This window comes from Amphiprion ocellaris, chromosome 5, assembly GCF_022539595.1.
Source record: "Amphiprion ocellaris isolate individual 3 ecotype Okinawa chromosome 5, ASM2253959v1, whole genome shotgun sequence".
Taxonomy (NCBI): Eukaryota; Metazoa; Chordata; class Actinopteri; family Pomacentridae; genus Amphiprion; species Amphiprion ocellaris.
This window is the reverse complement of record NC_072770.1, coordinates 33945992-33961447: the sequence shown is the minus strand read 5'-3', so window position 1 is coordinate 33961447 and position 15456 is coordinate 33945992. Positions and strand designations below refer to the sequence as shown.

Sequence of the window (15456 nt, the reverse complement as noted above, 5' to 3'; positions counted from 1 at the left end):
CTTCAGAGACTCAGCAGATATTCAGGACTACTGACAACACAGAACCTTAACCTTACTGTTTTAATCACATTTAGGTTTTCTAAACGTTACATTCATGTGAACTGTCTCCATGAACAGTTTTATTAACGAAATGTACCACATTACAGTAACACAGCACACTTCAGCTGTTTACATGAAACTCAACACAAACATCGTTAGCTTAATGCTACGTTAGCTTTAATCAGGCTATACCTGAGCAGCTAGCACGGTTAGCATCCTAACGTTAAAACTAATATTTACCAGATGCTAACTTTCTTCTCTGGTCAATACACACAGAAATAAACTCCACCAACGTCTGGAGTGCATGGCACACATTATATCTGACACTGAAGCTGCATATAAAGTGCATTAAAAGCGGCACCGATACGAAAATAAACATTAACTTACCGAATTATCAGTCCTTTCAGTGTCTGCTGGTAGAATCAGGCGAAGGTAGAAAACTGGTTAAAACAAGCCAACGGGCAGGAAAACGTTCTGCTGCTCCAATGATAAATAAACCAACAGTTATTATATCAGAATTAATCCAAACGAGGAGAGCAGAGTCTCTGCTGCCTCCTCCATAGGACCTGTCAATCATTCCAGACCGGACTTTCAATCAAGTAGCCCCGCCCCCTGGCTTCGCAAAACTTTAATGCTTTATAAATAAAAAAAAAATCAATATTGATTCATTTTAGGATCGGCCACTTGATCTCTCATTTTGACCATGAAAACTAACGCAAAAAATATATACAGTCTATACACCGTACTCTGTTTGGCTCCACACTTGCTGATGACCACTTCCGGTCTCAGAATATGAAAAAACGGACTTTTTCGTTTCTGTCTCTTGCTGATTTTACTTTTTTGTTATTCTAAATATAAAATGAAAATCAAAGCATTTTTAAAATTTCGTATGTCCATTTTGATCATGAAAAGAAAAAACGCCTTGTATTTCAATTTTAATTTTTGTATTTTAAAACGAAAATCAAATAACCACTCGTTTTTTGGTTTTCAGCACCCGTTTCAGAACGGAAAATCCAATTGCCAAAATGTACACGGACCTGTAACAATCCTGCTTCGTCACAGCTGGGTGTGGTCAGGTGTGATACCCAGCAACAAGTAAACATCAGAAGCTCAAGAAACTCAAATCCAAATTTCCTTGTGGAGTATAAAGATACCCTGTGGAGTTTCTGAGCAATGACCTGCAGAACTGTTCTGACAAATAAGTCAATCTGTTGTTTGTGTCATGCACATGGACAAGAACAAAGTCCACATTTCTGCTGCAGCTTTTACATTATTCTATCAACAGTTGGTGACTAATACACAGAGCTGTTGCAAATGTGCCCATAAAGGCACCGAAAAGCCAGTAAACATGGGTGTAAACAATGCACGATTCAAACCTCCTAAATGGGACCTGAACCAGGAATGTTGCAGTTACATAATCAAAGCGTTGGATGCTCTGGTGCCACCTTATCATAAGTGTTCATAAAGCTTGCCAACATCCCGTTTATGGTGTATGACATAAAGAGAATCTTTGTATAATCAATCTAAAAGCTGGAGACATTTCCTACAACAAGACCCTTTTGAAACCAAACAACCATATATGAAAAACACACAAAAACTTATAGTCACAGTAGACATCAAAAGGTGAAGCACAACGAATCAGAACAGGACATGTCACACGGGGCCAGGACACACCATGCTGGGTCATGCTGCTCTGGGAGATTTATTTAGTGATTTTTCCTTTTTTTTGTTTTGTTTTTTTTGTTTGTTTTTATTATGTTTTTCACTTGCGCTCCTGTCAGGAGTGTGGTAAATTGGACAGTAAAGCAGCAAGAGTCACAGTTCATCATCAGCATCATCATCAGCATCATCATCATCATCATCAGCATCAGCATCATTATCATCACTGTCACCACCATTGTTATCATCCTCCTCATGGTATCATAATAATTTTCATCATCATTTAACTTTTTCCTCCAGCTAGAAAATAATTTACATCACATTGTTTTTACTGACTTTTGAGACCACAAACATTCCAGCAACACACTCTAGGATTAAGGGTGGGTAACAATCAGAAAAGCATGACTTTTTGCATAGTATTAAATGAACAAAGACATTGAGTTCTTTATTTACAATTATTGTATAGATAAAAAAAAATATCATAAAAACAAGATGAACACTTAAATCACTTACCCATAAATGGCTAAGTATGCCAAAAAGTTATCTGTTGGCATTTCTCTTTTTCTTTGTTCCACAAACTGCATGCTGCTAAATACAGTACATCGAGGCAGGTGAGAGTATATTGCAAGAAGTATCATTGATATCATCATCATTATCATCAGCGTCATCATTGTCATCATCATCATCATCATCATCATCATCATCATTGGTGTCATCATCAACATAATCATTGGTTGTTACAACACGTGTTATGATTCGGATGTAATCACGATGTTTAAAAGTTTCTGACAGGAGCAGTGATTGATTACATACAGCCAAACAGCTGTGTCGGCAGTATGACTCGTCGTGGTGCATGATGGTACATGTAGTCAGGAAGAGTTCCTGTTTTTACACCAGTCCGCATTGGAGTTTCTGTCCTCAGTGGACTCATTGCTGTATTTACAAAGATTATTTTTAAACTCAGTTTCGTTGCATCCTCTTAAAGCTGAATGTCCTCCTGGATGTAAAAATGGTTTGAGAATGTTGGCTGAAGTCTTTTTTTATTATTATATTATTATTGAAAATGTTATGTTTTTGTCTTGTTTATTATTTTAATTTTTTACAGACAAATAAACAAATAAATTGTCAAGTTAAAACATTGGAAAGGAAACAAAATTAATCAACAGCTTCTAAGCAGAATATCAGAATCCAGACTGTTTTTCTTCTTTTTTTTTCTCCAAAATTAAACAAGAGACAGATTTTTATTCAAACGGTCCATGTTACTTTTTCAACATGCCTGAGCTGACTGGTAAAGCTTGTGCACCCTCTCAAGATGGTCAGATTGGCTGGGAAATGACAGAGGAGGAGGATATAAAAAAGAAAAAAGGTAGAACTGCTTGGATAAATGATTGTATATACTGTAGTAGTGTATAGGATTCTTTTTAAGTAGAAAAATTGTGAATTTTCTCAAGTTGCATAATGAGTCTATCATGTCATGCTTGCCAATGACTTCGGTTAGTAATAGAAATAACAACAGTACAGGCTAGTTAGGTGGCCTTGTCCTTCTGAGTGCAATAAGACTGGGTAAATGTGCCTTCTGTATGTAACGTCTCTCTGGTAATGTCTGATTGGTCAAAGCACAATAAATAGTTTACAATTAGTGAGTACAGTTGAGATGCTAGAGTACTGTATATTCTGTGACGGCAGGAAGACAAGCTTGGTTAAAACACACAAAAGCACATCTAGAATTACACCACAGAAGTTTTCATTCATAACCAGATAGTGCAGAAAATCTTTTTTTTATATATAGAAAAAGAGTCAAAGCAACATTCCATTTTTGTTGTAATTTGTCTTTTTTTTTGTCAGTTTTTGCTTTTTTTTTAGATGTTAAAAATGCCAACAGCTTTGTGGGGCTGCGTGTGTCTCTCTGCTGGACGAAAAGAAACTCCTTGAAACAAAAATAAATCGAAATTAAATAAAAAATAAACAACGCAATATATTCCAAGTTTGAAACCCCCCTCCAAAAAAATAAAATAAAAACAAAAATCTGATTTCCGTGCGGTACAGATAAGCCAAATATAACTTTGCAAATTTCTAATATGACTGAACTGCAGCCTTTTGATGGTCACACATATTTTTAAAACATCAAGTCCTTTGAACAAGCAGGTTTATCTAGAAGACAGTTCACTATAAAGGTCCTGATATCAGCCTTTGACTCGAGCCCTGACCCCAGGCCAGCGCTGAAGCACAGAAAAAAAACATAATTTTAAAACAAAAGAGAGAGAGAAGTAGTAGTGGAAAAAAGAATTAAATATCCCCCTCTGTCACAAAAGGAGGCCTCTGTTTAGAAAAACCAAAGGCAAGCCACTCCAACTTGATCCCAACAATCATATAGAGTAATACTAAGATTCCACATTTACTATGTATCCCATTATATTTTGGTTTCTTTTTGTTGTTAATCCTCTAAAAATATCTACATTATTTGACAAGATAGCAGGCAAATTCCAGCACATGGTTTTTCAGTAATAACACACCAACACAGCTCTGGTCCATCTGAGCGTCAACTTCGTCTCCCTCCTTCTAGAAACCAGGAAGTTTATCTCTACGAGGTTGTAAACAAATTACATTCTCTTTAAGACATAAATAAGTCAAAGTAATTTGAGCCATTGAAGCAGGAACAAGGCAACATGCCAACAAACAAAGATAAACTCTCTCTAAATATATTTATATGTATTTATATTTATAGAATATATCCCATAAATGCTATCATCATTATTATTTTGCGTTCCTCTTTTCCGACAGGTGCAAAACTACTGTGCAAGTTGAGCCCTACCACCTCGGTACACATTTCCGTTTATGGATGAAATAAATTTTTACAGTCGGGTACATGTTCATGCCACACAGAAGAGGGAACTTTGCAGGCCAGGAGATCAGAGAAGCTGTCTTTAAAACTGCAGTCCGCTGCGAAGGCCTAGCCCATCAGAACCAAAGAACTCCAATAAAATTAAAACCCTTTTAAATAAAACTTGGGTAATGTACATTCATGCAGGAGCAACAATAATAATAACAATAATAATCAGAATCAGAATTAGAATAATAACAATGTTTTTCAATTTAATTTAAACTATTATCAGTATTAACAATGTTATTGTTGAGGATAGGGAGTGTAAGGGGAGTTTTAAAGTCTGTCCTGTTTCGTGATTTTCACTCCTCAGCAGAGTCTCCCTCCTCATCGTCCTCCTCCTGGTGCCAATGAAGACACAGTTCATACATATGTGCAGTCAGCGGCACGCTTATACAGTACATGCTAACCAGTACAAGCATATAGTCATACACACCACCACGGCTGCCACCATACGCATACAACCACAAAAGCAGGATGGCTGTGTAGGTTTTGTGGCTTTGTTGCGCTTTTTTGATTGTATGTTAGTTTGTTTTTCTTTTCACCTTGCCATATTATTTAGATTTTCTCCATTTTGAAAGGAGCTTTAAGGGCTCAAGGTTAAGGGAGGGGGAGGGAAGATGGACATTTTTCCACAGGACCCGCCCTGTGTGGGTGGCAAATGGTGTATTGGGGGATTGGGAGGTGAGAATTAGGTGTATATTTTGGGGGCGACAAGGTTACAGTTAAAGGTCTGGAGGAATTTGAGGAGGCGCCCCCTGGACCGCAAGGGAACAATATTAGAGGTTAGAGCTGAGTGTAGGATCAGGGTTAGAGGCTGGTCTCCAAGCTGTGCAGAGGACTGGCGGGGCTGGAGGAAGCGGCGGATTTACTGGTGTCGATGGTGAGATTGATGCCACTGTCAATGGCGTTGTTGTTCTTGTTAGGGGATGAGGGCTGGCTGGAGTACTTCCTCCTCCTCCGAGCAGAGTCATCGTCCGTGTCATCAATGAGGGGGATGTTGGGCGTGGAGTCTTCTATCCTAAACTCAGGGTGTGTCATGAAGTTGTGGATGGATGTTCTGGAGTCTGGTTTTTCCAGGCCTTCATAGAGGGAGCTACGGAATGCGTTCACAACTCGGATCTGTCGTGAAAAAAAGGGACAACAAAGAAGAAAAAAAATGATGAGAGGTGACGTTAGAGACGAAGTGGAAGGGTTGGACGGACCCTCGGGATGAGAGAAAGAGGGAAGTTGGAGGAAGGAGGGACACAGAAGAGGGAGGGATCCTCTAATTTGAGGATAAGGAGGTGGAGAGGGAGGAGAAGGTGACGGAGAAGCAAGAGAGAAGGCAACTGCAGTCTGTGTTCTGCTTTCACAAGATGACTACTGTTCACAAGTCACTCAATTTTGGCGTGCACTAAGGAAAACTGTGAGGAACACAATCGTAAAAAAACACAACCAAATCATACATTTCCAGAAAAACAAAGCAACACAAACGCTCGTTGTAAGTATACGCTTTAGTCCAATGTGCTGTATACCTAGAAACAAGCCACGTTAATAAATGGAATGCTCACAGAAAAAATTAAAGGAGAATATCACATGCAAGTTTGAAGAAATCTGGTGGACGAGGTCAGTAAGAAGGAAGGAGGTTAGATCTGAGAGATCCAATCAGGTGGTTTAAAAACTTCTGGAGGTACCAGAACACTGTCTGGGACAATATCCACACAGACTCTGGATAGGACACACAAACACGCAAATATAGCACAGGGTGGGTAAAGCATGGTCCCCAACAGGGCAATGGAGAGAGTCAAGTCTGCATGAGGCTGGCTCAACACAAGCATTGCAGTGTGAAACTCACAGGAAAACAACACATCCCCCCAAAAAACGGTGGCATTTAGACAACAAGCAAACACAGCAGGTTAAAATATTATGAACACGGAAACTTAACAGGGGGTAAACACAAACTACATGCAACAAGACAACAGGACTGTGAAGAAGGGCCACATAGACTGCTGACACAAAACACGGGGAGGTGAATAATGAAAAGAATAGTTTTATTGCCAGAGGTCTGACGGTCAAAGCAGGTTCTCAACTCCATGCACATCTAAGTAAACACTCAAGTATAAGTCCCAACCAACTGTGTGACCATTTAATGACGCTAAACAAGTAGCTGTGTATTGGTTTATTTAGGTAGAGGATAGTGGGAGGGTGTTGTTTTAATCAAACCCTTGTTTGCATGTGCGGTATCATCAAAATGTTGACACTTACGATGTAGAGGACTCATTTGATGCCTCTATGTTTCACAGGAAACTGAATCCTGTCAACACTCAAGAGTACATATATAATAAAAGAAAGTTTTTAAGGACCTTTGTTGTTTATTTTATCCCAGTTCCACTGTAATACAAGATCGAACAGATACTGGAATGCTACTTTTTTCTTCTTATTAATAAAACAAAGTGTTTCCAACTGCAAACTATACATATTGGCAGATACAACTATTTTAGGCTGATTAAATAATCAATATTTTCCACGGTGAGTCTATAAAATACCTGAAAATAGTAAAAACTAAAAATGACTCTTTTCATAATCTAAGAACATCATCTTGAAACTGCTGTTTTTGCTCAACCAATGATCAAGAACCGAACTACAAATCGTTTTATATTGATATAAAACAGAGAAAACAGTGAATCCTCACATTTGCAAAGTGTAACGTGAATGTTCTGTGCTGTCGGTTGATAAATGACTTGATTATTAAAGATGTTTTCTCATGGATCACTTTGGCGCTGAATATTTTGAATGCAAATTGCTTCCTGGTCTGTCAGAAATCTTTACATTACAATCTTATATAATGTAGATTTTTCTCATTCTGTGGGGAGTTATGCTAAAACGAATGCTAGTTTCAACTTCTATTAAAGTATAGTTTTGTTTTTTTTTTTTTACTTTACCCATGACAGGTTAAGAAGAAAAAGTCAAGATATTGGGTTTGGAAATGTATTAGGATATTGTATATATTTTAAATACTGTTGTACTGTTACTGTATTAAGTGTGGCAGAATAGGTTATAAGGAGACAAAACAGATAAAAAAATAATAAGAGGAGCCTGTCTGGATGAGTACATGTGACAGGATGTCTGACAAGTAACACTGATGGGGTGTCAGAGAGGGGTGGGGAGTTGAATTTACGTTGCTGGTGCTGCAGAGGATCTTTGTTCGTAACTATGGCAACATGACAGTCAACTACACCGACAGTATGAAGCGACAAGACGGGATGAATTATTGGCACAGTGCTGCCTTGTGGTGGTTCTCCTGCCGCTCCCATTCCAGTCTACACATTGTAAGCACAGAGTTTCACTTGATTTTCATCAGGCAGGTACAGATTAAGTCAAGACAGAGGAGTGTGTACACATGTGTGAGAGAGAAATAGATAGAAGATGGAGGTGGACAAAAGCATTAAGTAGATTCGCTGACGCTATCACTACCCCCTTGTGGGATGTTTTAGTTCTGGGATCCCCTTTTGAATTAAAACAAACACCTGTCTTTAAGGTATTTTAAGCCACACATAAAGCAGCTTCCTTAATGTTTTCTTGCCATTGCAGATGTTGTGTCAGCTGGAAAATGCATGAATTAGCAGTTAAAATTTGCTTTATCTCAAGTCCGTCAGGGTGATTCGCCACATCAGCAGCAAACTCACAGATAAAAATACATTGCAACTTATACTTGAATGTTACCCAGTCCCTTGGTGAGTTGATTGGAATTAGTTCACACCGATGTCTGTCAAGACATTAAAATGAGAGGACTGAGGGATGGGATGATGGATGGGAGGGATGAGCAGAGGGAGACAAACTCACAACCTGAAATGTCACGCCGTGGGTATCACCCTTAGTCCTGCGCTCCTAGCACTCTGGGGAAACAAACACACATTCACCAATGAGAGGACAGTACACCCAACCATGGGAGGAGATATCAAGATGAATTTGAAATCCAGTATGAACAGCAAAAAGACAGAATAAAGAGAGAAAATGAAAAAAAAAAGGCAGATAGCGAGAGAGAAAATCTTCAGAGATGCCAACCTCAAAACGGAGACTGTCACTGTGATTTGTTTTCAAATTCTAATAGAGAAAAAGAACTTTTGGTTCATGACAGGATGGCACCCCTGAAGCAAAGAGAGCAGAGAAGCAGACTGACAGAGTTCTGACTCACGGCCAGTAGTGGGAGGAGCAGTAGCAGCAGTAGTGCTTGTAGGAGAGGAAAGGGCATTGGACAAGGACACGTGACTAGGACTAGAAACATTGGTTACATCCTGGGTCTGGCTGGTGGTGGATGATTGGCGTCTCAGAGCCCCCGCCCCCTGAAAGGAGGTGCCGCTCTTGAAGGTGTTGACTACTTCAATCTGTGGGAGGAGAGCGGGACAGGAGAGGACAAATGGCTGCTCAGAGTGACACAGACCAAATGGCAACACAGGTTGACTGGCTGGGTGACTTTGGTGGTAAAAGGGAGTACAGTGTCTCAGTCATGACACGATGGGGGGGCAGCTAAAGGCCAGGGTGTAGTATCCCCACAACAACACGGTGAATCTGACCTAACGAGTTGTTTCACCCAAATCAACCAAAAGGAAAAACGGATACCTTTAATAGCAGCCATGTAGACAATATAAGGTTTACCTGTCCATTTTTTTCAGAATATCAGCAGCCAGCAAAAGAGTGCAAGTGATCAAGTATTTTCTTTGGGGCAAAGAAATTTTCTTTTGAAGCTTTTTACAAAATATGCCAGCCAATTTCAGTTTCTCCTGAAACAATGTCTCATTTACTGTGTACGATCAAAAGAAGTAACTATGAGCAATTGTCATAGGTAGCAGTCTCTACCAAGAAAGGCACTGATAGTGAATTTCGTGGATTGCGCCACAAAAAAAAAAAGTTTTGAATTGAACATCTGGAAAGCACTTTGACAAATAAAGCTGAACTGTCTACATGGTTGCATACTTCAGTGACATGATTAATTTTTCTGTAATTTGGGTGATCCAACCCTTTAAAAGACTAGTTGATGTAAAATTTAAAAATGTACAGATGCAGCCAATTACATCATCTAATGCATGTTGATTCATGACATCTTAACACAATATAATTCAGGAATTACAAGAAAACTAAGGCTTAGAAACTTAGGTATTTCCTTTTGTAGACATATGTCTTGGTGAGTACAGTATTGTCCAAAGTAACTTGTTTTTTTTTTTTTTTTTTTTTGCTTTTAACAGTCTCTTAACTATGTTTGGCTGCATCTGTAAGATACTGGTCCATGGTATCATTTCGTGGGATAGGAACCAGGACCACCAATGACACATCAGTGAGATGAAACCACACTATCTGAAATATCACAGTGATACCGGTCTGCAGAGCTCATCACAGTGGCAACAACATTTCTACTAATTTCAGTTGTATTTCACTCAGAGGTTTGATTGTCGTTCTTCCACAGGTCCACAATGGTGATCGTCGCTGTCCAGTGAGGGAAAGCTGCATCTTCATGTTCCTAAATAAGTCACCTTGAGATAAAATGACTTTAAGATTGTGACTGACTAACATTAACAACATGTAATATTGTCTAGCATTTTATCTTAGTGGTAAACTTTACAGGCTGTCTGAGGTGACCTACATAGACAGACAGTGAAAGAAAAAGCCATTTCAGAAAACTTCATAGGTGAAATGCTCACTGCTTGGTGTTTTTTAAGGATGAACTTGTTTAAATAAAAATCTCAAGTACTATCTAGTATCTCTCTCTATATATATTTTTAGGTCATATCAATCCATTAAAATCTCTCTGTGAAATGAAACAGATAATACAACATGATATTAAACTGTGCCTATCACATGTCCTCACCTGAGTCTGAATGCGGTTGAGTCCCCTGAACCAGAGGATCTGTCCTCTCCTCAGCTCCCTTTCCGCGTGATCGATCTCCTCATTTTCTTCATTAACGTCCTCCTCTGGTAACTCATCTTTCTGAGTTAGCTGGCCCGCCCGCCTCAGGAAGCGCAGCCTGCTATTAGGTATGGTGGCTATCACCTAACCCACAGAGAAGACAGAGTGCTGAGTCAAAAGGAAATCCACAGTGTGTCTGTAAACTGGAATAACAGAAAGAAAACAAGCAAAGCAGGGATCAAAAGGCTGAGAAACACATGAGTTGGCTTGTTACCTGTCCCCACACAAGCTCTCCCAGCCCGAGGAAAACACACCACATCCACTTTTCCAGGTCCAGAGGCTGACAGCTGAATGGCTTTCCTCCAAACTGCACAATCACAATCTATACAAAGCAAACCATAACTGGTGAACATACAGACAACAGAAAATGGCTTTCACTTACTGCATTTCTGAGAAATTTTTCAACTACTTTGACATGCCTTGTCTATGGTATGACAACTAGGAACCAACATTTAGTAATTAACACAATCAAGAAATATGCATTTTCTCACCTGTACAGCAAATGTGCCAAAAACAATCGAGCAGAAGATGGGGTTCCTGAAGATACCATCAAAGACATTCCTCTCTCCGTGGATTTTGCGGGCGTTTATCTCATTAAACAGCTGCATCATGACGAAGGTGTTGAAGATGATGGTGTAGTGCTCAGAGGGAGGAGAGTGGAGAGGAGCGTTACGGCCACTGTCAATGTCAAAGATCTGTTCACCTGTAGGGTTTAAACAAAAAAGGAGACAGTTTGACGTCATTGACCCTGAACCTGCATAGTGTCATGTCATTACCGCAGAACAAAATGACTGCACTTACCAACAAAGAGCAGGGTGAAGATGATAATGAGCTGATAGACTCCATGTCCGAGGATGTTCTTTGTCATGGTGCTGGAGATCAGAGGCTTATTGCGACCATATGGCTTCCTCTTAAGCAGAGACTCTGTGGGAGGCTCTGTCGCCAGGGCCAGAGATGCAAAAGTATCCATGATCAGATTCACCCACAACATCTGCACTGCTTTCAGGGGGGAGTCCTTGGAAACAGAACAGAAACTGATATTAGGAACCAATAACTTTATTTCACACCAGGAATGGAAAGTAACTAGTAACAAGCACAGTGGCTGTTGTAACTGAACTTTTATTTTCATAATAAAGTATTATCTATATCTTCTAATTAAAGCAACTGTTTAGCTTCTTTAACTAGATATTTGATCAGTTACATCCAACCATGAGGATGCTTGTCTCAGCACCGCCTGATAATGTTGTTAATACAAACAGCTGCTAATACAAGCTTTTGAATGCCTCTGACCTGGGTGATGCAGGCGCCAGTGAAAGCCACTATGACGGCCACAACATTGACAGTCAGCTGGAACTGAAGAAACTTGGAGATGCTGTCGTAAACGTTTCGGCCCCACATGACGGCCTTCACGATGCTGCTGAAGTTATCATCAGTAAGAATGATATCTGATGCCTCCTTGGCCACATCTGTACCAGCAATACCCTGGAAGAGCGATGATAAGCTGCCATCAGAAACAAACTGGGGTTTTCGATTTCACAGCTCGATCGTGTATTTCATCAAACTGCATCATCGTAAAAACAGAAATTTATCTTAATCAATTCCACAGCCACTGGACAAAACTGGAGTCTAGACATGAGTCAGCTCTGGCGATTGATAATAATGAAGACTAATTAGGGAGTGAGTGCATGTTGGTTTGATGAGAGGAGGCTCCATATTTACGGGAGGAGCAGGACACTCATTCTAAATTTTGCCATATTATGTACGTGATAGTATGAGGAGCAGTGTGTAACACCTTCTAAAGGGTCACTGCATTTGGACAAGTTTGTGTTTGCGAATTAAAGTGGGAAAAATACTTATGAGGACATCTTTGTGAGTGTGCTCCACTTAAAAAATCCATGTAGAGTGTTTCATTAGGCTTGAAATATCAGCCTGAGGCAATGTCCTCCTGACAGAGTACATTCATGCACACACACATGGAAAACTAATTTTGCACAGAATCATAAAGGAACACAGTGGACATGGCCAGCCTAGTAAGCACCACCTTACACCTTCTACCAGAGATTGACAACCAGAGATCAGAGTCAGGGAGGCGTCAGTAATTGTCTAGCGTTGTGGTAAAATGGCTCGGAGAGGCCTTCTAAAAATAGTCAATTGTAAAATCACATGGTATGACTCGGAGTGTGTGAAATGTGGTTCTGCACGTGTGCAAAAATCAAAATGCAGAGTAAATATAAAGGATAGTCAAAACATCCGGTTTGAACAGGAGGATGAATCACAACAATAAAAAGCGAAGGGAAGCCGAAATAGAGAAAAACAACCATAGAACAGAGCAAGTAAATATATCAAGTTATGATTTACAGAAAGACCTGTCAAAACCTTGTTTAATACTTATTTATTAATAGTCTGAGGAATCCACTGCAGGGAAAGGGTGTGAAAATAGAAATCCACTAGGGGGAGCTTCTGATCTACACAGCCAGAGGCAGAGTGCCTGAGAAAAAAAAAAAAACAACTAAATACTGCAGAGGTGAAAAGGACCTCTGCAGATTTTGACTGAGATCAGTCTCACAAGAATGCAAGAACAAAACAAAAAGACACAAACCAACAGACAAACAAAACAGGGCGGTTGCTTACCATGGCAAATCCAACATCAGCTTTCTTTAGAGCAGGTCCATCATTGGTCCCATCTCCTGTCACAGCCACCACCTGCCTCTGGTCGACCATAGTGCTGTCAATAATGCCTGTCAAAAACACACAGACACTTAAAGATAGTAGCATAGGCAGAAGTGCACATGCATTGATCTCTGTTGATCTATGTATGCATATCATAGTAATATCCACTGGAACACATGTTGATCTAACAGAAAACAATGTCAGAAAAAAAAGAGTTTTACAATGAACAGTGATTCTGCAACCAATTCACCTTTGACCAGTGTGTGTTTGTCGGTTGGGGATGATCTGGCCAGGACTCGGAGTTTTGGCCAAACCTTGTCAATCCGCTCCTGTTCCACCTGTACATAACGCACAAGAATGTCCACAGACACAAACATGGAAATAGAAAGACAAGTGGTTGCAGTTTTCTTCTTTTCTAGATACCCTCAGTCTCTGTACCTGTCTGTACGTAAAAGTAATTGGTTTTACCTCTCCTTTCTCGTTGCGGATCCTCCTGTTGAACTCTTTGCCATCGATGCAGAGGAAGTCCTCTCCAGGGTGGATGATACCGCACTTGATGGCTATGGCCCTAGCTGTGTTTATGTTGTCTCCTGTCACCATTCGCACTGTGATGCCTGCGCGCTGACACTTCTGAATGGCATCGGGCACCTAAACAGTGACACATAAGCACAAATGCAAACTGAACAGAAGGTACGTATATAAAGTTACACACAACAATTTGCTTGCTACAAACTTTTTAGTAAAAAATTGCCCTCTGATGCATGCAGCAGACACAGAGACACTAGTATTCATTTAAAGTTTCGATTCTGGCTATTAGATGAATGCAAATCCAAGTTCCAATAGTTGTCTCTCTGGTTTTGGTCTCCACCATCTTCTAACCTTATAATTAACTCTGTCTTTTGTGGTGTGTGTATGGTGGGTTACGAGAGCTTCATTACTGAAAAGAGCTGTCTGCTGATAAACAAAAATACAGATTTATATCCTGTAATGAACAGAGGGAAACTGCTCTGTGAATGATCCCTTTCACATACAGGTAGTCACATGATTTATTGTTAATATACACATAATGAATATAGCGGCTTCAAGAATACTGCAGTCCCTGACAAACACACACACACACACACACACACATAAAAGGGACATTTCATTTCATATTTCATTTAATCATAAAAGAAGTCAGCCGCCTTTATCTGTTTTTTTTAACCGTATTCACAAGATGCATAGAGGCATGTTATCAAAGTTCTTTTCTTCTAGACTGAAGACTAGTAGATTAACAGGGAGATATTAGCATATGGAGATTGATCTGTGGTAGAAGCAGCGAGCAAATGCAAAGTATTAATTCAGAAACACATCTTCTTGCAGGCAAAGGTCAGTGTGGGCAAGGTGTGCTCTCTCCAAACCCACACACAAACAAATGTGTGCATATACAGTAACAACAAATCAAATGAATTTACACATGCAGGCCTACACTCTATGTTTCTCTATCTTATACACACACACACACAGAGGTAGGAAGCTGTATACTTTCCACTTCACACTCATCTTGCACATACACATGGGAGCATGTTTGTACTCACAAACACGCAGATGTACACGCCCACACAGACACACAATGCAGCATGGGATGGATGAATCCACAAATGTATCGTAAAGTGCCAAATGAAGCTGCTCATGTATGAGCATAAAGGAATTAACTCATTTAAAGGGAGCAGATTACAAAGAAAATCCAGTCAGCGAAGGAGTGAAAATCTTAAATGAGCTGGAGGTTGAACAAACAGAAACATGTAAGTTTAGTCTGCACAGGACTGTGTAACTTCAGCTCAGCAGCAGCTGCATAGAAAAAATATGACCCTACATATTAAAATGTACACTGTGGGAAAAATCGTCAAGGCAATAAATGCATTTAAAAATTTCACTGCAATATTTAAATTGACAAAAAGATTTAGTTTTTCATCTCCTCACTTCTACAAAACTACATACAAATATTCAGCCTACTCACAATAATACTTCGAGGAAAAAGTCAAAGAGATTAAATATTTTCTGAAACTAAGAATAATATCATCGCAAATATGCATTTAGAAGCCAGTTAACATCAGTACTGGTACATATGCTGATGTAATACTCGTGTTAAACTGTTAAATTAGCATTTATTTTATAAGCAGCATGATTTGACAAGGTAAAGAAGCTCTTCTAGTAAATATTGTGGCAAGTGGGGCAAGTTAGTACATTCTGCTTTTTCTTCTCACACTGAGTCATTCTTATT

At 39.6% G+C, this 15456-nt stretch overlaps 1 protein-coding gene across 10 annotated transcripts in view; it reads right to left on the bottom strand.

The window, feature by feature from the left end:
- Nucleotides 1-1695: 1695 nt before the first annotated feature.
- atp2b2 (ATPase plasma membrane Ca2+ transporting 2) overlaps nucleotides 1696-15456 on the bottom strand; it is a 71834-nt gene continuing 58073 nt past the window's right edge. For 7 of the 10 annotated variants that reach the window (XM_023288045.3, XM_023288046.3, XM_023288047.3 and 4 more), the window contains 9 exons: nucleotides 13662-13841; nucleotides 13444-13531; nucleotides 13155-13261; nucleotides 11814-12005; nucleotides 11325-11538; nucleotides 11015-11226; nucleotides 10738-10845; nucleotides 10425-10607; nucleotides 1696-5701 (listed from right to left, as the gene is read on the bottom strand). In XM_023288045.3, coding sequence (XP_023143813.2) covers nucleotides 5390-5701; nucleotides 10425-10607; nucleotides 10738-10845; nucleotides 11015-11226; nucleotides 11325-11538; nucleotides 11814-12005; nucleotides 13155-13261; nucleotides 13444-13531; nucleotides 13662-13841 — 1596 coding nt within the window. In that variant the 3' untranslated portion in view covers nucleotides 1696-5389. Of the gene's footprint in view, nucleotides 5702-8407; nucleotides 8458-8756; nucleotides 8947-10424; nucleotides 10608-10737; nucleotides 10846-11014; nucleotides 11227-11324; nucleotides 11539-11813; nucleotides 12006-13154; nucleotides 13262-13443; nucleotides 13532-13661; nucleotides 13842-15456 lie in introns of all 10 variants that reach the window. The other 3 variants (XM_023288048.3, XM_023288051.3, XM_035956253.2) reach the window with 2 other exon arrangements.